Here is a 21,012-nt window from a genome sequence, read left to right as displayed (position 1 = left end):
GAAAATGTATTAATACTGTGAAGTTGTCTTGAAGAAACAGAATATACACCATTATGATGCTTATTCTTTCTGTTTTTGATGATTGGGAGAGTAAATTGAAGGAAATTGATGAGATAGAGGCTAGGAGATGCATGGATATCCCTGGGATTCACAGAAGGCACCTTCACATGAAAATATTTTCTCCCTGTCTGCTGGGTATCAGTGGGGCAAAAAGAAGACTATATTTTATTTACTGAAGGAGATTTATAAAAACAGGTAATTTAGAAATCATTAATGACTATGCTAAAGTGTTTGACTATGTGGATCACAACAAACTTGAAAATTCTTAAGGAGATGGGAATACCAGGCCACCTTACTTGCCTTCTGAGAAATCTGTATGCAGATCAAGAGGCAACAGTTAGAACTGGACATGGAACAATGGACTGGTTCCAAATTGGGAAAGGAGTACCTTATATGCAGAGTACATCATGAGAAACGCGGGGCTGGATGAAGCACAAGCTGAAATCAAGATTGCCAGGAGAAATATCAATAACCTCAGATATGCAGATAACATCACCCTTATGGCAGAAAGCGAAGAAGAACTAAAGAGCCTCTTTATGAGGATGAAAGGGGAGGGTGAAAAAGCTGGCTTAAAATTCAACATTTAAAAACCTAAGATCATGGCATCTGGTCCCATCATTTCATGGCAAATAGATGGGGAAACAATGGAAACAGTGACAGACTTTATTTTGGGGGGCTCCAAAATCACTCAGATGGTGACTGCAGCCATGAAATTAAAAGACGCTTGCTCCTTGGAAGAAAAGCTGTGGCCTACCTAGACAGCATTGTTAAAAAGCAGAGACATTACTTTGCCAATCAAGGTCCGTCTAGTCAAAGCTATGGTTTTTCCAGTAGTCATGTATAGGATGTGAGAGTTGGACCATAAAGAAGGCTGAGCAATGAAGAATTGATGCTTTTGAACTGTGGTGTTGGAGAAGACTCTTGAGAGTCCCTTGGACTTCAAGGAGATCCAACCAGTCAATCCTAAAGGAAATCAGTCCTGAATATTCATTGGAAGGACTGATGCTGAAGCTGAAACTCCACTACTTTGGTCACCTGATGTGAAGAACTGACTCATTGGAAAAGACCCTGATGCGGGGCAAGATTGAAGGCAGGAGGAGATGTGGACAACAGAGGATGAGATGGTTGGATGTCATCACCAACTCAATGGACATGAGTTTGAGTAAGCTCCGGGAATTGGTGATGGACATGGAACCTGGTGTGCTGCAGTCCATGATATCGCAAAGAGTTGGACATGACTGAGCGACGGAACTGAACTGAATGATGAAAGCAATTTTTAAAAAGCGAAGCTAGTCAAATCAGTTTTGCAATAAGCATGAGCTTAATTAGGTGATTCTACTGCAAAATTTGTATAAGCTAGTTGCCTCAAACTTTCTCAGTTATTTTGATGCCTGTTACAGATAACACCTGCATAAACCAACCAGTGGTCCTCTATACAGCAACAAGCAAACAAAAACCAAATAAATGAATACAAACTAAAAATGAAATAAAGTCAGTTGCATTTGGCTGTGGATTTTTTTCACCTTTTGTACTTTTTGCCAAGAATTCTAGAATAGGCATTTGACGTGAATACAGTTAAATTTTGAGTGAATAAGTTGTACTTTTATATACTTTTAAAAAGTGTGTAATGACCATCACTAGTTAAGCTGTGAGACATTGTTGCACTGGAGCATGGAATGGAGCATGGAAAAATAAAGGTAGATTTCTCAGTAACTAAAAGCATATATTTAAACCTTAATTTATGTTTTAATTCATAGTTCTTTACCAAAATCTATTTCAAAATATAGTTCTTGAGAATCATGGATATATTTTCTACATTTCTAATTTCCAGATTAAAAATTTCAATATTACTCTGTCAATATAGAGCCCACCATAATTATCTTATGCATGGAGATCTTTATAGCACAAAGAGCCTTTTGATGTCTTGTAGTCCAATTTTTTTATTTTACAGAGAAGGAAACTTGATCATCAGAAGGAAAATGGCTTACCTTATGTTGCTCAGTGAATAACTCAACTAGGGGTTGGATCGAAGCCCTCTGATTCCAAGCTCATAGCCTATAAAAATGTGGTTTCATAAACTGTTTTTATTTTTGTTTTTCAGAAATATATATTCTGAATTATACCATTATTTGGATACTTCTCTGGACCGTTTAGTAAATCACTGGCCAACAAAAATTCCCAAAAGTAGGAGGTGCTTATAAATTCGACTACCCTGTCTGAATTGTGAAGCTGGACATCAGCATGAACCACCTTTATGTAAACACAATTTTCCTACTCCTTATTCTTACTCATTTTGATTATTACAGGATTAAATAGACAATGAGACAAGTGGATGATATGGAAAAGACAAACCATTCAGTGGTATCTGAGTTTATTTTGCTGGGGCTATCCAAATCTCAGAATCTTCAGATTTTATTCTTTCTGGGATTCTCTGTGGTCTATGGAGGGATTGTGTTGGGAAACCTCCTCATCTTAGTCACTGTGATCTTTGACTCATGCCTTCACACACCAATGTATTTTCTGCTTATCAATCTGTCCTGTATTGATATGATCCTGGCTTCTTTTGCTACCCCTAAGATGATTGTAGATTTCCTCCGAGACCGGAAGACCATCTCCTGGTGGGGATGTTATTCTCAGATGTTCTTCATGCACCTCCTAGGTGGGAGTGAGATGATGTTGCTTGTAGCCATGGCAATAGACAGATATGTTGCCATATGCAAACCCCTCCATTACATGACCATCATGAGCCCACGAGTGCTCATTGGGCTACTGTTATCCTCCTACGCAGTTGGATTTGTGCACTCATCTAGTCAAATGGCTTTCATGTTGAATTTGCCCTTCTGTGGTCCCAATGTTGTGGACAGCTTTTTCTGTGACCTACCCCTTGTGATCAAACTCGCCTGCAAGGACACCTATGTGCTCCAACTCCTGGTCATTGCTGACAGTGGCCTCCTGTCCCTGGTCTGCTTCCTCCTCTTGCTTGTTTCCTACACAGTAATTATTTACTCTGTTAGGCACCACACTGCCAGTGGTTCCTCTAAGGCTTTCTCCACTCTCTCAGCACACATCACAGTAGTGACTCTGTTCTTTGCCCCTTGTGTCTTTATCTATGTATGGCCCTTCAGCAGATACTCCATAGATAAAATTCTTTCTGTGTTTTATACGATTTTTACACCGCTCTTAAATCCTATTATTTATACATTAAGGAATCAAGAAGTAAAAGCAGCCATTAGGAAGATAAGGACTCGACATACAAATTCAAAGCACGCTTTGTAGATGACACCGCTGAAGAGGTGTTTGGACATTATTTAGGAATGTACTTTAAATGTATTTCAAGTTCTATAAAACAGTATGTGTGATTGTTAAAAAGGAAGCCTCACTATTGTCACCCTTAATGTTTTTTTTTTTTTTTTTAATTTTTATTTTTTATTTATTGAAGTACAGTTGATGTGCAGTATTACATGTTACAGATGTACAATATAGTGATTCACAGTTTTTAAAAGTTATACTCTATTTACAGTTATTCTAAATAATATTGACTATATTTCTTGTACTTTATAATATATCCCATAGCTTATTTTGTATGATAGTTTGTAGCTCTTAATTCTCCACTGCTATGTTGCCCATCCCCCCATCCCTTTTCTCATTGTTAAATAAATGGAAATTTTTAAAATAACAACATAAGGGACTTCTCTGGGGTTCAGTAGCTAAAACTGCACACCCAGTACAGAGGGCTCAGGTTCAGGCCCTGGTCAGGTAATTAGATGCTGCAACTTAAGTTCCTGCATGCCATACCGAAGATCAAAATTCTGTGTGCCACAACCAAGACCTGGCACAGCCAAACAAACAAATAAACAAAATAAATATTTTTAATAAGACATAAGAATACCTGACTATTGCTGCAAATTTGCAATATGATAAAGTATAAGGTAGCAAAAAAAGCATAGTTCTTCTGCCCCATGATTCATGTTGCTAACATGTTGGTGTATTCCCTGATTTTTATTTCCTGAGCTTTTGTTGTACACTCAAGTTCATATCATTAAATATTTGTACATATTGTATTTGCACAATTTGGTTCAACTATACATATAGTTTGTCTCCTTTTCTTCTCATAATATTATGATGTGTTTACTTTCCCACATAACTAAATCTACTTTGAAAATACATTAATTAATGGCTGTGTAGATTCCATCATATTCATATTCTACATATGAATATTCTTATTGGGAATATTTGTCTCTATTTGGTTGGTACAAAAGTAATTGTGGTTTTGCATTGTTGAACTTTTCCATTTGATTGGAATACTTCTTAAATGTGATTATATTATACATCATTTTCATACACGTCTTACTTTATGTTTTTTTGCTAATGACTTATTACTTGATGTTTATTTTATATTTACTTTGGACTATAGAAATTATGTTAGAGAAAAAGCAAATACAAGTGATTTTTTTATTCAAGTTCATAAAGCAGGGAGGCAACTCTCGATATCAATGCATTTGGCCCAGAAACTGCTAATGAACATACCAGGTAATGGTGGTTCAAAAAGTTTTGCAAAGGAGATGAGAGCCTCGAAGATGAGGAGCATAGTGGCTGGCCATCAGAAATTGACAACTACCAATTGAATGGAGTCATCAAAGCTGATCCTCTTACAACTACAGGATAAATTGCCCAAGAACTCTCGTCAACCATTCTAAGGTCATTTGGTATTTGAAGCAAACTGGAAAAGTGAAAAAGCTCAGTAAGTGGGTGCCTCATGAGCTGAACACAAATCAAAAAATTGTTGTTTTGAAAAGTCATCTTCTCTTATTCTATGCAACAACAATGAACCATTTCGCAATTGGATTGTGATGTGCGATGAAGAGTAGATTTTATACAACAGATGACGATAACCACCTCAGTGCTTGGACCAAGAAGAAGCTCCAAAGCACTTCCCAAAGCCAAACTTGCACCAAAACAAGGTCATGGTCACTGTTTGGTGATCTGCTGCCCATCTGATCCACTACAGCTTTCTGAATCCTGGCGAAACCATTACATCTGAGAAGTATGCTCAACAGATCCAATGAGATGCGCTGAAAACTGCAATACCTGCAGCATTCTGTTGGTCAACAGAATGGGCCCAATTCTTCTCCACAACAATGCCTGAGCGCATGTCACACAACCAATGCTTCAAAAGTTGAACAAATTGGGCTAAGAAGTTTTGCCTCATCTGCCATATTCACCTGACCTCTCACCAACCAGCTACCACTTCTTCAAGCATCTCCACCACTTTTTGTAGGGAAAATGCTTCCACAACCAACAGGAGGCAGAAAATGCTTTCCAAGAGTTTATCAAATCCCAAAGCATGGCTTTTTATGCTACAGGAATAAACAAAGTTATACCTCATTAGCAAAAATGTGTTGATTGTAATCGTTTCTATTTTGATTAATAAAGATGTGTTTGAGTCTAGTTATAATGATTTAAAATTCATGGTCTGAAACCACAGTTACTTTTTCAACAATCTAATAAGTTATTAAAAAGCTGTTTCTTTTTAAATGATTATAAACAATATTCTGATTATTATCTTTCCTGGCAAATCTTCATGTATATTTCTGATTATTACTTTCTTTAGATAAATTCCTAGGAATTGTAATTTCTGGATCAAAAAATAAAACTTCAAGGCTTATACATTGTGTATTGTCATATGTGAAACAGAGCACCATTCCATGTTCGATGCATGTGACAAGGGCTCAGGGCCGGGGCAATGGGATGATCCAGAAGGATGAGAGGGGGAGGGAGGTGGGTGGGGGGTTCGGGAAGGGGAACACATGTAAACCCATGGCTGATTCTTGTCAATGTATGGCAAAAACTATTACAATATTGTAAAGTAATTAGTCCCCAACTAAAATAAATAAATTTATATAAAAAAAAAAAAGAAGCAATGGCTAAAATGATTCCATAGTTAATTTAGAGGAATAAATGTATAAGCCTTGAAGTTTTATTTTTTGACCCTTAATGTTTAAATGCATGATATCTACAGTCTGGCAGGTGTGCATTTAAATCCCACCTTCACCACTTTCTCTCAGGCAAATTTGAACAAAATGAATAAATTCTCTGCAACTTAGTTTCTTTATCTAGAAAAACTTCCTTGTATGTTTCTTTTACTATTTTAGCATGTCTTTAAACCTTGTAATGGAGAAGGTGATGGCACCCCACTCCAGTACTCTTGCCTGGAAAATCCCATGGATGGAGGAGCCTGGTAGGCTGCAGTCCATGGGGTCTCGAAGAGTCAGACACGACTGAACGACTTCACTTTCACTTTTCACTTTCATGCACTGGAGAAGGAAATGGCAACCCACTCCAGTGTTCTTGCCTGGAGAATCCTGGGGACGGGGGAGCCTGATGGGCTGCCGTCTATGGGGTCACACAGAGTCGGACACGACTGAGGCGACTTAGCAGCAGCAGCATCAAACCTTGTAAAGTATATTATTATTGCTGCTGTTATAGCTGTTGTCATTTCAGTGGTATTCTGCATTTGGAATATGCACACAGATGACCCTTCACATAGTTGTTTAGCTAAGGGCCTGGCTAACTACTATACCTTGCTAGAGAGCTGCATTTTGTAGATAATCCCTAGTCAGTATGTATTAATTTTTAATTAGCTACTTGCCACAGTGCATCCAACCATTCTACATATATTTAGTGAGTCTGAAAAGTCCTGGAAGATATATGTAGGACTGCAAGGAGCATGGCCTAAGGATGGAGAGAGTGAACTAAATTTGCAGTTGTGTTGTGGCCTGAAAGCATTTTATTAAAGGATGCACCCACTGTAGAAATGCAGAGGATTGACATCTAAATCAAGCAGGTGCGAGGAAGGCTTCCAGGAGAAGGAAATATTTGGAGTAAGCATTGGTTGGATAGAGAAGAAAGACCTCCTGACAAAGGGAGCTGTATAGGAGAACACATGGAAGCAAGAAATATGACACCTTGGAGGAAGCACACATAATTTTATTGAGCTGGGACATGGAGTTTGACAGCAAGAGCTGAGGTAGAGAGTTAGGTCAAATGTAGTCTTATCTTATAAAAGAAGACCTAAGGGCACTCTCTGGCATTCAAAACTATATGATATGAAAATTAAAACAGAAGGAAAAAGAAAGCATAGACTCTCCTGCTCCAAATAGTACATTGTACTGTTCTTATTCCAAGTTTACCTTCTTCATTTCAGCTCTATCTATGATATTCCTCTTTGCCATCTAAGCAACTAAGCCTGGAACTGAATAAAAGGCAAAAGGAAATTTATGGCAACTGGTTATGGGAAGAGATGCCCATTGTCTTTTAACTGCAGCACACACAAAAAAAGAGAATCTTATCATATTTATGGAATTTATCATAGCTATGACCTAGAAAATAAAACATTAATTACTATGGCAGTAACACATCAATAGGTCATTTGTACATAAAAGCTTCATCACATCAACCTTAGTTGTTTTATACTGAAAAACCAGTTTCTGGATAAAACAATGCACATGCGTATTGAATTCTATCTGGCTAGAGATATCTTTTCTCTGAGTACATCTTATAGAAATGCATCATAGATTTAGAACAGTCTACAGTCTTGTTTCTACAAGCACATTACTGATTGATTGTTGTGGCCAAAAATTTGTAATTTAAATTATTTGTAATTTATTTCTTTTATGCCAACACAGAGTAAAACCACTAACTACTCAAGATTTTCCCCCAAACAGTTACATATTTTTTCCCCATCATTATTTTTAATATAATTTATCCTCCTTACTTTATTATGTGAAATTTGTAAACTGTTGTTGTTAGGAGGGATAATATTTCCCTCTCTCACAATTCTGCTTGTCATCGACATATAGTACAGAAACATTCATCTTGATGTTAGCAAGACGTCTCTCCTTTGGCACTTCCTTCCCTATACCACTTACTCACTGTTCCTCTTGGTATGAGGCATGATTTATAGATCATTAAGGTTTAGAAAGGAGACTGAGCATGAGGTCCTCATAGTTTTGCCCTTTCAGAGTTGTTCACACACACATGAATTCTCTCTTTCTGCTCTTAGTGTTAAACCTGAATCAGGGATTAAAACCTGCCTTCTAGGAGCAGATTTGGAAAAATCTCAAAGTGTCTTCCTCTAGGAGTTACCTGCTCTAGAGGCATGTGCAGTTTAAAGTTATGCTTGCCCCTGCCTGTTTAAGTATTTGTTCTGCAAACCCTCCCTTTGGGTTTCAGGGTTAAAATTAAGGGGAAATGGTACAGAGACTTTTGGAGTTACACATTCAATACAGTTTTACCAGTAATAATACTGATACTGTGTCTCTTCCTTTTTCCTGATTCTATTTATAGATTGGTTCAGAATTCACAAGGGGTAAGTGATGATTAACACTTCTGAGAATCCTGCAATCAATTCCTAGTACCCTAGTACCAGTATCAGGCTTTTTAAATTGTTATTTTAAAAGTAGTTTTTAAGTGGAAAAAAATAATCGCTCTCTTTAGTGTATCATTCTGTAAGTTTGGACAGAAGCATATAGTCATGTAAACATCACAGTAACATAGCAGAGTTTCATCAACCCCCCAAATTCGCCTGGTCCCATTTGTAGTCAACCTTCTCTCCCTTCCTCTGGTCTTGGTACAAGTGATCTGTTCTCTGTTCCTAGTGTTTGTCTTTTCTAGACTTGGATCTAGAATGACATGGAATCATATAGAAATAGCTTTTTGAACACAACTTCCTTCACTTACCATGCCTGTGAGATTCATTCAATGCAAGTTGTTTTAATTACCATAAACCCATGTTCATTTTAATATCTATCTATTAAGTAAATATCCTCATTACTATTCTTCTAAAATTATTATGAAACCAATTCAGTTATTCATTGATACCAAGTAGAATACTTCTATGAAATAACATGAAAACTAAGTAATTATATTTGCATTCATCTTACACATCTATTTAGGCAGAAGTATGATATTGACAATTTTGGGCTTTTTAATCCAGAACATGTTTATTTCTGCCCTTATTCAGGTCTTCTTTTATGCCCTCCAATAATGTTTAATAAAGTTTTCCATTACATACTAAAACCATTAAAATTATGGCATATTATTTTATTTAATTTTAATGTAATTTTCAGTTGTATTTTTTGTTATTTCTGAAGTGAAGAAAGCCTAGTTTTATATATGTGTGTGTGTGTGTGTGTGTTTGTGTGTGATACATATATATATTTACTGAAAATTAACCACTAAAATAAACACTAAATAATTCAAAATTTTAGTCAGTTTTGGGGGGCTTAGTATATAATATTTCAGCTACGATAAATATGTTTTTTTCATTATTTTTCAGTGTTTTATATTTTAGATCATGACATGTCAAGGACTTAGTACATTTTCTGAATTTTTTCCTAAAAGCTGGAGAACAAAATAAATATATGCCATAAAATTTGTGAGACAATTCAACTCCAGTAAGATTTGCTGATTTTAATCTATTTATACAATATATTGAATATTTTGCACATTTTACAAAAATAATTTAATATTTGAGATAATAAAAACTACAGTTTGCACTTGGCTTATTTGACATGGATAAAATTGCTAATTTCATGGGAACGACTGTCAACATTTCCAATAGGTAGAGGTAAATCTTTTAGGTGGTATAAGAAATCTAAGAAAATGTATCTAAAGCTGGAAGTTAGACCACCTAGCAAAAATTAACACAAATTTATAAGGAGCTTGGGCGCCATCTAGAGAGAGCAAACTCCTGTGTTTCTCTTCCTGGCTTTAAACAAGAAACCAGAATTAGGAAGGAGAATTTATAAGAATGGGATGAATTCTTCCCAATCCCCTCAATAGATTCGGTTCTAAAGTCCTGTACTTCCCAAAGAGGAAGTCAGGTTGATTATTCTCATCGTTACCAAAAAATACCCATTTTCACAGACAAGTTTTAACATTATTTTGAGAGCTTTCTTTCTGCTAGTACCCATCAGCCAAGTCTAGAATCCCAGTAGACATCACAACCTACTAAGTCACCATTAGGGTGAAAACGGCAAGTCAAACTATTAGTAGTAGCAAGAAATTATCTATTGTTTATGATTTAAAATTTTTATAACCTACCATAGATTTACAAAACTAATGCTTTAACTTCTCCAAAAGTGTGGATGAGCCTTCTAAATTTCAGGAGGAACAAATATATATAATACCCATTATTATCTTAATTTGCAAGATTTTATTTTGAGCATAATTGATCAGATTGGTTAATATGTCCCAAGAAAAATAGGAATTGTTTAAGGCTACTACAGAAAGAGTGGTCAAAGGCAATTCTTCAGTCAGTATTCAAAAGACAGATTTTGAAAAATTAATATAATTAAATTAATTTTTAATTAAAAATAATATAATGGATGAGAAACTAAGTAAATAACTTGGCTATCTCAGTGTTATTAGCTACTTGATGTTTTTATCCCCATTTTTATGTATGAGGGAACTGTCACAGAGGGCCTTTATAATTTATCTAAGTTTTCATATCTAGTAAGTAAAGAACTGATATTCAAACTCAGTCTGTTTTTAGACTCCATGCACCTCTTTATAATTCTTACGCTACCTCTACCTTTAACCCAAATTCTGGAAACCACATTTATAAACAACCCATTCCCAAAATCCTGAAAGAGCTTAAAACATAACAGAGGGAAGCTGAGTCCATGGACAAATAATGCAAAAGCTAATTTATTTTCCTATATACTCAAGATTTTTTGAAAAAGTGATATTGAACACTTCAACTGTAAGACTTGCCTGCTCACAAGTATTGAAGTTTTGAAATAACCATATATGATAAATATAATGAAATTTTCAAGTAGTGTTGATCGTAAAAAGCTAAAAAGCAGATAGTAAATAATTTATAATTTTGCCATAGAGGTGTAGTTGGTAGAATAGCATTTTCCAAAATTCATGTCCACCTGAAATCCCAGAATGTGACCTTGCTTGGAAATAGCGTATTTGCAGACACAATAAAGATAATGGTCTAAATGAGGTCATACTGGATTAGGGTGGTCCCTGAATCCAATGAATGTGCCCTGTGGAAACAGAAAATGACACACAGTTACACGAACAAAATGCCATGTTAAGACACAATAGGCAGAGTTTGGAGTTACACTGCCACAAGCCAAGGAACACTTGGAGCTGCCAGAGCTGGAGGAGGCAAGAAGGGATCCTTTCCTGGAACTGTCAGAGGGAGCATGGCCCTGATGACACCTTTATTTCAGATTTCTACCTACAGGATGTGGAACAATAAATTTCTGTTGTTTTAAGCCACAGTGCTTGTGGCAATTTGTTATGGTAGCCCTAGGAAACTAATACAACCAAGGAAATTTTCTTCATGTACTAGAAAAAAATTAAGGCTAAATGCAAAGTTGCACTGCCGGAGTCCTGCTCCAGCTGGTTCAGGGGTCCCCAAAGGATGAATGGTATTGACAAAAGGAATAGAAAGGAGACAGAGAGTTTTTGATGGCCCAAAGACCATAATCTTTATTGCTTTAGTCTCTATTTATATAGCACATGTTCTTCTACGTAATGATTCTTACAATATTTTTCCGTTCAGATCAATATCCCCTAATTCTAAGATGTGTTAAAAGTTTTTTCCTAGTCTATTGTCACATTTTGGTTACATGTTTACCCAAAAACCTATTTTTATTTTACTAGAACATAGTCTATTAATCATATCATTCCATCTACTTTTCTGTACAGCCTGCTACTACAGCGAATACAGTGTCTTGCTTCAGTGGATAAGTACTATAGTGATGTCTAAGGGCAAAAGTCTCTCATAGTACAGCCATTGTCAGTGGTGGTTTGTTTACCATCTACCCACATAATACAAGACTATTTCTGGCAGGGACAAGTCTTTTGCAGTTTACCTAGAAACTATTTACAATACAATTCATTTATTTCTTTTCCGTTTATGCTTAGATTCGAAGGGGCACAAACATCTCTAGCATCCCAATCTTTATGAGAAAAGGCAATTGGCTTAGTTTCTGTAATTTTCCCTGATACATGACCAAAGTTTTCCAGTCATCAATAACAATCTCCTCATGAGGCCAGGTCACAATAGGCTTAGGGCTTGTTTTCCAAATGATCATGGCCTTATTCCCTGGCTGAATGTTAGGGACCCACCAGTCAGGGGCCTCAGTAGGTTTAATCATTTTTGGAATGTTTCTCTGGGGCAAGGGATCATTTTTCTTTTTCCTGGACTCTCATGACCTCATCATGGAAGCCTCTACAACTCCAGCCATCAAAGAATGAAACAGAGTTAGCCACAACAAAAGCATAGAAACAGGAAGGAGGGAAGGTTCCGATCCCGGAGAGAAACTGCTTTGCAGTTTCTTCTTGAGTGGTGCCGTGACTTTGTCATCCGGCAGTGGTTCCAGAATGGCTCCCAACATTGCACCACCAAATTAACATGAAAAGCAGATTTTTGAATGATGCAAATTGATAGAAAGAATGTGGGAATATAGGACTCATGCAACATTAGTGGGAGAAACCAGTTTGGAGAGAATTATGGCATTATTTATTGGAGAAGGGAATGGCAACCCACTCCAGTATTCTTGCCTGGAGAATCCCATGGATAGAGGAACCTGCTGGGCTACAGTCCATGAGGTTGCAAAGAGTTGGACACGACTGAGTGGCTAACACACAATGGAATTAACTATATGCAATATGTTAATGCCAAGCAATTCGTCCCTCACACCCACTGGTACTCACAAAGTAGCAGCTGTTCCTATAATGGCCAGTGATGGGAAATGAGGCTCTGTGGATGGAACTGCCCCTGAGCCTAACATTCCTCCCTTCCTTCATGTCACACTGGCCCCACCCAGGTGCTAGTGCCATTTCAGCCACCAGCCAGCCCCTGGGAAGATTTTAAGATGTCCCTTGGTGACTGGTGAGTGGTCTCCTTCTGGATCAGACCTTCCTGGGAAGGCTCATGGCTCTACCAGATGGAGAGAGGCCAGTAGTGGCATGTGGAGGAGACCTAGAACAGAAAGGGAGCAGAGACATGACCTGGGTGAGGACCCTGCCTATATCCCAGCACCTAGACCAGTATCTGGCACACTGGAAGGTAAGGCACAGAGAGGTTAAGCAACATTCAGAGATCAGAGGGAAGACTGTGCTGTACATGGAGGTAACCTCTGGCTGCAGCATTTCAGCTCTGAGGTCCCAGGGAAAAGAAACCCTCCACTGGAATGGGAGCTCAGTATCTAATAAGGCAGCGCATTTCTCATTTCAGTGTGGAAATTGGGATCCCTTTTAATTATTAAAAAAAATATATTTTCCTAAATATTTGCCCTCCGAGAAAATGTGGCACAAAGACACAAAGTAGTAGAGCAAAAAAAAAAAAAAGTTTTATCAGAATTGCTCCATCATGAAACACTGAAACTGTTTGAAATTACCCCAGATTAAAACATCACTCAAAGATAATGCTTAGAAAATTCTGTCATAGAATAGAAATGAAATGTTTGCTAAATAAACAAATTAATAAATAAAATTTCCTATTATGTGATGTGTTTGTGAATGTTATGTTTGCTCTTAGTAAAACCCATAAAAAGAGTATTGAAACCATCTAGTGTCAATGAGAGAACATTAATTGAACACTAATATTTGGGTAAATTTGTTAGCAGTCACACTAGAGAAAGATCCTCTACATTGAAATCTTTCACGACTCTTATCAGTCTCAAACTAACATACTACTACTACTACTACTAAGTCGCTTCAGTCGTGTCTGACTCTGTGCGACCCCATAGACGGAAGCCCACCAGGCTCCACCGTCCCTGGGATTCTCCAGGCAAGAATACTGGAGTGGCTTGCCATTTCCTTCTCCAGTGTATGAAAGGGAAAAGTGAAAGTGAAGTCGCTCAGTCGTGTCTGACTCTTAGCGACCCCATGGACTGTAGCTTACCAGGCTCCTCCATCCATGGGATTTTCCAGGCAAGAGTGCTGGAGTGGGGTGCCATTGCCTTCTCCGAGTCTGTAGTTAATGTTAAATTCTCAATAAATAGTAGTTTTAAAAAATGTTGGGAGAATAGCATTGAAACATGTATATTATCATATGTGAAACAGAACACCATTCCATGTTCGATGCATGAGACAAAGGCTCAGGGCCGGGGCAATGGGATGACCCAGAGGGATGGGATGGGGAGGGAGGTGGGGGGGGGTCCAGGAAGGGGAACACATGTAAACTCATGGCTGATTCATGTCAATGTATGGCAAAAACTATTACAATATTGTAAAGTAATTAGCCCCCAACTAAAATAAATAAATTTATTTAAAAAAAAAAAAATGTTGAGCAGGTAGTTCTATGCCCTCAATGATGTTTTTACCTTAACCTGACCTCCTGGTTTAGAATTAACATTGTCCTTTTTGTGTACACACAGTCCATGCTACATGATACTATCATTAAAAGTTTGACTTTTTATTGCATTTTTTTGTCAAGAGCCACTAATCAAGTTACCCCTTGAGGCTTGCAATGATGTTTCATTTCTTATTTGCACTAGATTATTACACAATCTTGGGCATAAAATAAATTCTCAGGGCAGATTCATTTTAAGCAATTAGTGCTACAGTTAATTATGTGATGAAGATTTAAAGATTTAAGGGAAATCAATTACATCTTAACCATTTTCAGTTAGTGTGGCAGTGAAATGGTCAATTCATATATCTGAGAAGTCAGTAGCGACATGGGATTAGAAGGAGAGACAAAAGAGTAGAGGAGAGCTACTTACAGAAAATATACTTTGGTAACCAGTATACTTGCAGGTTAGCCACAGAAATCCCAATTTATATGTTAATGTCAGATGCATTAACTTTTCTTTTATTTGTTGGTACCTGTACAGTTTAACATATTCTAAACATGTGTGGTTATCAAAGCTGTTTTTTTCTGTACATATCAGAAGCTTTCCCTTGTTTATAGTAATTTTAGCATTATCTTCTCTTATGGCCAGTGGTAGAGATTTCTTTGAAATAAATGTCATTTCCAGAAACCTTTAATGAGTGCCAAGTTTATACTAGTATTTAGATTATATAATGTATTAAGATGGTTAAAATATGATCTTTAATTTTGAAACCATCAGTGTTTAGGCATTTTTAGAGAAACATTTTAATTACTACTTTAATTTAACAGACACCATTAGAGATTTTCTTTTCTTTTAATCTATGGAAATATGAGACTTATTTCTGATATGAGCAGCTTTAGCCCACAGTAGTCAGATAACCAGAGTGTGCACGGAAGCCTGAGAATCCTAAACAAAACATCAGAGGTAGAAAAAGCAAAGTGAGCATTAGAGAAAGTAGCAGTAGCTTCTGAATGGAAAAGTGCTAGTGTTCTTTAAAAAATAAGAGCAATGGCAGATTTGGCATAAGAATTTATTTTACAGGCTGGAGTAGAAGGCTTTCAATGTGATGTAGTTCAACTCTAAAGAGTTTTGAGAAGAAAGTTCATGACAGGAGTAGCAGTAAAAAGTCATCAAAGAGTAGTATTAGGGATGTGTTATTGGGGACAACTGACATAGAGAAGGGTAGAAGGAAATATGAAAACACAGGATGTATGGAAGTCTATCTGACATGACCTTATGGGGCTCTAGAAGGATTATGCATGAGTGTTTCAGTTTGATGTGCATCAAATCACTTCCCCAAATATTGTGGCTCATATAGCCACGTTATTCTGCTTGCAAATTTGTGAGTCAGTGAGTGAGAAAGGGCTGAGCCAAGCGTTCATATCTGATCAACATAGGATCAGTTTATTTTGAAATTGAACTCACCTTGGAGTCAGAGTCCTAATCTTTCAAGAGGGCTCCTTTTCTTATATGTCTGGCATTATGGGCTGTATGTCTTCATTGGGAGAGGTGTGTCTCATTGTAGAATATATGGAAGAAAAGGTTCTGATGTAACCATCTTTGGAAAATATGATCTGCTACAGGAAGATAGGATTGTGACCCAGCATCTTGCTAACATTATATCATAGGTGTGAGAGCTATTGAGCCAGAAGAATAAACTGAGAATATTAATAAAGAGACAGAAATAATGAAAAAAAAAATTTTGGAATGAAAAAATACAATAACAGAAATGAAACATTCACTAGTAGAAATGAAACATTCAACGCACTTTTGGCTTTCAGAAGAAAATATCAGTGAACTTGAGAATAAGTCATTTGAGATTATCCAGTCAAGGAACAGAAACAAAGAAGAATAAAGAAAAATTAAAAGAGCTTTAGAGACCTGAGGAGGACCATTAAAAGTACTAAAATATATAATGGCAATTCTGAAGGAAAACAAGACAGAAAGAAAGAAATAGAAACGATAGTTAAAGGAATAATAATAACAACAACAAGAAATCCCAAACCTTCCTAAACTTGATGAGAAACACTAATGTACATGCCAAAAAATCTCTTGTGTGAGTGCTCAGTACTTGAGTCATGTCCAATTCTTTGCGATCCCATGGACTGTAGCTTGCCAAGTTCATCTGTCCATGGAATTTTAACATTGATTTTAATATTGTTGTGATGATGTCTCAAATACAAAGTTTTTTTTTTAATTTTAAATATTTTGATATTTTGTCCTTCTACTATCTGAATTATTCCATTGTGGAAAGGAGAGGCAGAAGAGGGGAAAGGAGAAGGGAAGGGAAGGAAAAAGACAAGAAGAGAAGAGATTTATTCTAAGGAATGGTTCATGTGATTTGGAGCCTAGCAAGTCCGGTATCTGAAGTGTGGACTGGCAAGTTGGAATCCTAGGCAAGCTGATGGCTCAGATGAAGTCCAAGGCAGTCCACAGGAGAATTTCTTCTTGCTTGGCAAGACTGTTTTTTTTTTCAGTTGTTGTTCTTCTATTCAATCTCAAAGATTTAGAGGATAATCTAAAGTATTCATTTAGCCTTCAACTGATTGGATAAGACCCACCCACATTGTAGATTGTGATCTCCTTTACTCAGAGTTCACCAATTTAACATCACTCTCATCCAAAGACACTCTCCATTTGACACATAAAATTAATTATCACATTTAATAAATCCTTCCCTACCTCCCTATCAAGTATCCACTTCTGTGACTTGTCACAAGTTCTCTGTAATTCTTTGTTTTACATAATATAGCTGTACCCACATAAAAGCTACATTTCAGAAACAAGTGACACTGATCTATGTAGTCTACTTCTAAAATCATTATTTAGCAACCATTATTTCTGTGTTTTAAATTGAGAAACAGAAACTTAGAAAGGTTTTATTATTCCTTTTAGTGAACTATAATTATGTAATACCAATTTGGAACTTGTCTTTTTCATTACATGCAGGTGCTATCTTGGAAGAAAAATTTGTTATAAATTTGACTGCATGTATATGTCTAATATGGAATTCAATGTTATGTAGATAGTTGCAAATGTGATTACCATTCATTAGAACATTCTAGGATTTTTGCAATCATCATACAACCATTAGAATAATAAACTTGATTTAACTTAAAATGATTTGGGGAAGTAAGTGGGACACTAATTATAAATGATCTGCAAGTAACCCAGACAACAGGTCGTTATACACGATCACATGAATCTGACTTTGAGAACGCAAATATTTTGTTATATATAAATCTGATATTGCTGGTAGGAATGAGCCTTCTCCAAAGTGTTATGCTGGATCAAGATTGCATTAAGATAATGTATGCGGTTGGCAGATTTTCAGCATATTTTTAGAATATAACTTGTTAATTTGACTAGTTAAGAAAGAAGCATGCATATTTCTTAGGTCTTCCCTCATAGCTCAGTTGGTAAAGAATCTGCCTGCAATGCAGGAGATGAGGGTTTGAGTCCTGGGTCAGGAAGATCCTCTGGAGAGGAAATGGCAACCCACTCCAGTATCCTCGCCCGGAGAATCCCATGGACAAAGGAGCCTGGCAGGCTACCCTCCATGGGATCGCAAAAGTCTGATAGGACTTAGTGACTAAACCACCAACCAAGAGAAAAGTATATTTTATACTTTTTCAACTAGATAATGATGCCTTATTATTCGAGTTGACTTATTAAAATAATTGCAGCTATGATTTTATAATCTGACAGATATTTAAAATGTTTCTTCCATTGTCAATTGGGGAAGTGAACATGATTCACTACCAAAAATTTCCACTAGAAGATGGTTTATTCCCCAGACTCCATTATGATAATTGGCCGAAAATAGCTGGTCTTTAAAGGATTCTTAATCTGATGGGTGAGAGGATATAGACATTTATATCTGAAATCTGAAGGAGACTCAAATCTGAAGTTCTCTATTAAATCTTCTCTGGAATTAAAATATACATGCTTTAAAAAGTTTTATTGAAGTATAGTAGATGTAAAATTCAAACTGTGGGATCTACAGTGTCAGTACTGAATATTTTAACTTCAGGTTAGTAAAAATCATTGGATGTATATTTAAGTGAATGTATGTCTAAACATAAAAATTAGATAGAGACTGATTTATTCTTTTATCTTGTATATTAAATGATTAGAGTAAAATGTATTAACATTTAAATTTCTTCATTGCTATATTTAAGTATCTTTTGTAGGTATGCATAATCAACCTGATTTTTTTTCCTGATTACAAATTCAACATTTGTTTAATGATCTTTAAAAAGCCCTTGCAAATCATAAAAGGGTCTCTGAAATTAGAACCTTATTTAAGTTTTTCTTATTCTACTTCTTTTAGTATCTATTTTAAAAGAACTTTACTGAGATATAGCTTACATACCATAGAGTTCACTCATTTTAAGTGTTCATCAATGGTTTTTAGTATTTTTGCATTTCAGAGTTGTGCATCCATCACCAATATCTAATTTTGGAACATTTTGAATCAACAGCAAGTAAAAGTGTTTTTTTTTTTAATTTTTTGCTTCCTGAGTTTTCCATTTGATTATTTCAACTTTTCATTCTCTTAATTTTTATAAAACACTAAATTAAAATAGTTATGTTTTAGGTTTACATGTGAAATTTTTCATGGTCATAAAGAGGAAGAAATATCAATAAAGATACTACCATTGTGGTCTATACTATGTATGCTACAATTGGTGTCAGAGTAATCCAACTATATTTATGAAGAGTTCCAGAATTGTGATTTATGACCACTCTGTCCACAAAGCACTTAATTTCAAATTTATAACCCCAGTCTATTACCAAAGGTGTTTCAATTAAATATAATGCATTTATAAAAGCTCAAGAGGAATAAACAAGTTTTGAATCCATCTCAAAAGTCTGTTGAGATGAGTGCTATTTGAGTGGTTTAAAGCAGATAAAAACACTAATTCCTTTAAATTTTAAAATTTTACTATTGTATCCTATTCATACCATTAGAACATTTCAAGCGTGGAATGTGTTTCCTTATGTGCTTAGTTGCTCAGTTGTGTCTGACTCTTTGGGGCCCCATGTAGTCTGTAGCCCACCAGGCTCCCCTGTCCATGGAATTTTCCAGGCAAGAATACTGGAGTGGGCTGCCATTTCCTACTCTAGGGGGTCTTCCCAACACAGGAATCAAACCCACATCTCTTGAGTCTCCTGCATTGGCAGGCGGATTCCTTATCACTAACACCACCTGGGAAGCCCCTGTGTTACTTTAGTTCCCGGTAAAAACCTTACAAAACTATTATTTCATATTATATTTTCAATTTTATAAAGGGTAAATATAATAAAACTCTTATAAAGGACAGTTCTACATGTTTTGTAAAATTTTTCATGAAGAACTGTTCAATGCCTTTACAAATAGATTTATACAGTAACTTCCTCTTGTGAGGAATGCAAAACACAAGCTTATTTCTCATGATAAATCAATAGTGGGACCTATACATCCCATTGTACTTCTAGGGAGCTCAAAGCTATCTTTTTAAATCAAATACTGAATTTAGCAATCTCTTACATATAATTGTGAAAGCAGCACCTCCCCCCCCACCAAATTATTCCATAGGTTTTATGCTCTGATTCTTGTTGAGAGGCCCTAAAAAAAAAATCTCATTCATTGAAAGCCATTCTAAAATCCTTTCAAAATAGTCAGTTTATAAAAAAACAATTACAAATACAAATGAATTAGACCATTAGCTTTTTATCCCCAAACCAAATTGAGAAAGATGACAAAAGCAGTAATTTTTAAAAATGTGTGGAATTGGGAACTGTATAAATCTTAGGTAAATTTATTTATTTTCTTTCATATTGGTTGGTTTCTACATACTTAATTAAGGGAGAATGGGAAACTTTGTTGCTGTTATGTAGATATGATCTGAATGAGTGAGTGTGTGAAGGATTAAATTAGTACAGAAGATATGTTCACTAAATATCATAGAGTTTTTGCACTTAAAATGGGTGAATTTTATAGTTGATAAATTGGATTTAATAAACCAGGCCAAAAAAAATTCCAAATAGGCTTAACCTGAAGAGATACTAACTCTATTGCTCTTTGGGAAGCCATATCTTGAGTTGAATATTAATTGGAAAATAAGATATGATTTTTCTGAACCAGATCTTCTTTATCAGTTAATCACAAACATAATAACAAATTATACTATAAGGGCTTTTTTCATTTTTTGACAAAAACAGTTTTCTCTTACTTCTAAATGATAAAATAAAAAATATATTTTCATTATAATTATAAAGCATAAAAAACATAATTATAAAGAAGTGCATGAATAATAGTCTATATCCCTATTAACATGGTAAGTATCAGTCTACACTCCTTTCTCTCTCTTTTCCATATATATAATTTGCTGACTACAGCCCATTTTTCTAGCCTTTTGAAATATTTTATAAGTGAACTCCATCAGATTTCTGTCATTTGTAGATTTGATAATTATGTTTTCTCCAAGATGTTGACAAAGAGCAAAGTTTAGGAAAGAGTCCTGTGGCCTCAACTGAGGCTATTCTCCCTGATGGTACAGATTCATGCTTTAGATTAAAATTGTATACAATTGGGCTACTATTT

At 35.9% G+C, this 21,012-nt stretch overlaps 2 protein-coding genes across 2 annotated transcripts in view; both read left to right on the top strand.

Moving 5' to 3' along the window:
• LOC145512684 (olfactory receptor 11H6-like) overlaps window positions 1-21,012 on the top strand; it is a 364,468-nt gene that overhangs the window by 100,937 nt on the left and 242,519 nt on the right. The gene's annotated exons all lie outside the window — the stretch shown is intronic.
• Window positions 2,395-3,736, top strand: LOC145512711 (olfactory receptor 4K13). Its single transcript, XM_081507004.1, has one exon. The coding sequence runs from the start codon at window positions 2,398-2,400 to the stop codon at window positions 3,334-3,336; it is 939 nt and encodes a 312-aa protein (XP_081363130.1). The 5' UTR covers window positions 2,395-2,397; the 3' UTR covers window positions 3,337-3,736.

This window comes from Giraffa tippelskirchi, chromosome 7 (assembly GCF_054371585.1).
Source record: "Giraffa tippelskirchi isolate mGirTip1 chromosome 7, T2T-mGirTip1v1.2.pri, whole genome shotgun sequence".
NCBI lineage: Eukaryota > Metazoa > Chordata > Mammalia > Artiodactyla > Giraffidae > Giraffa > Giraffa tippelskirchi.
The sequence above is the reverse complement of the archived record's forward strand: the minus strand, read 5'-3'. Positions and strand labels throughout refer to the sequence as shown.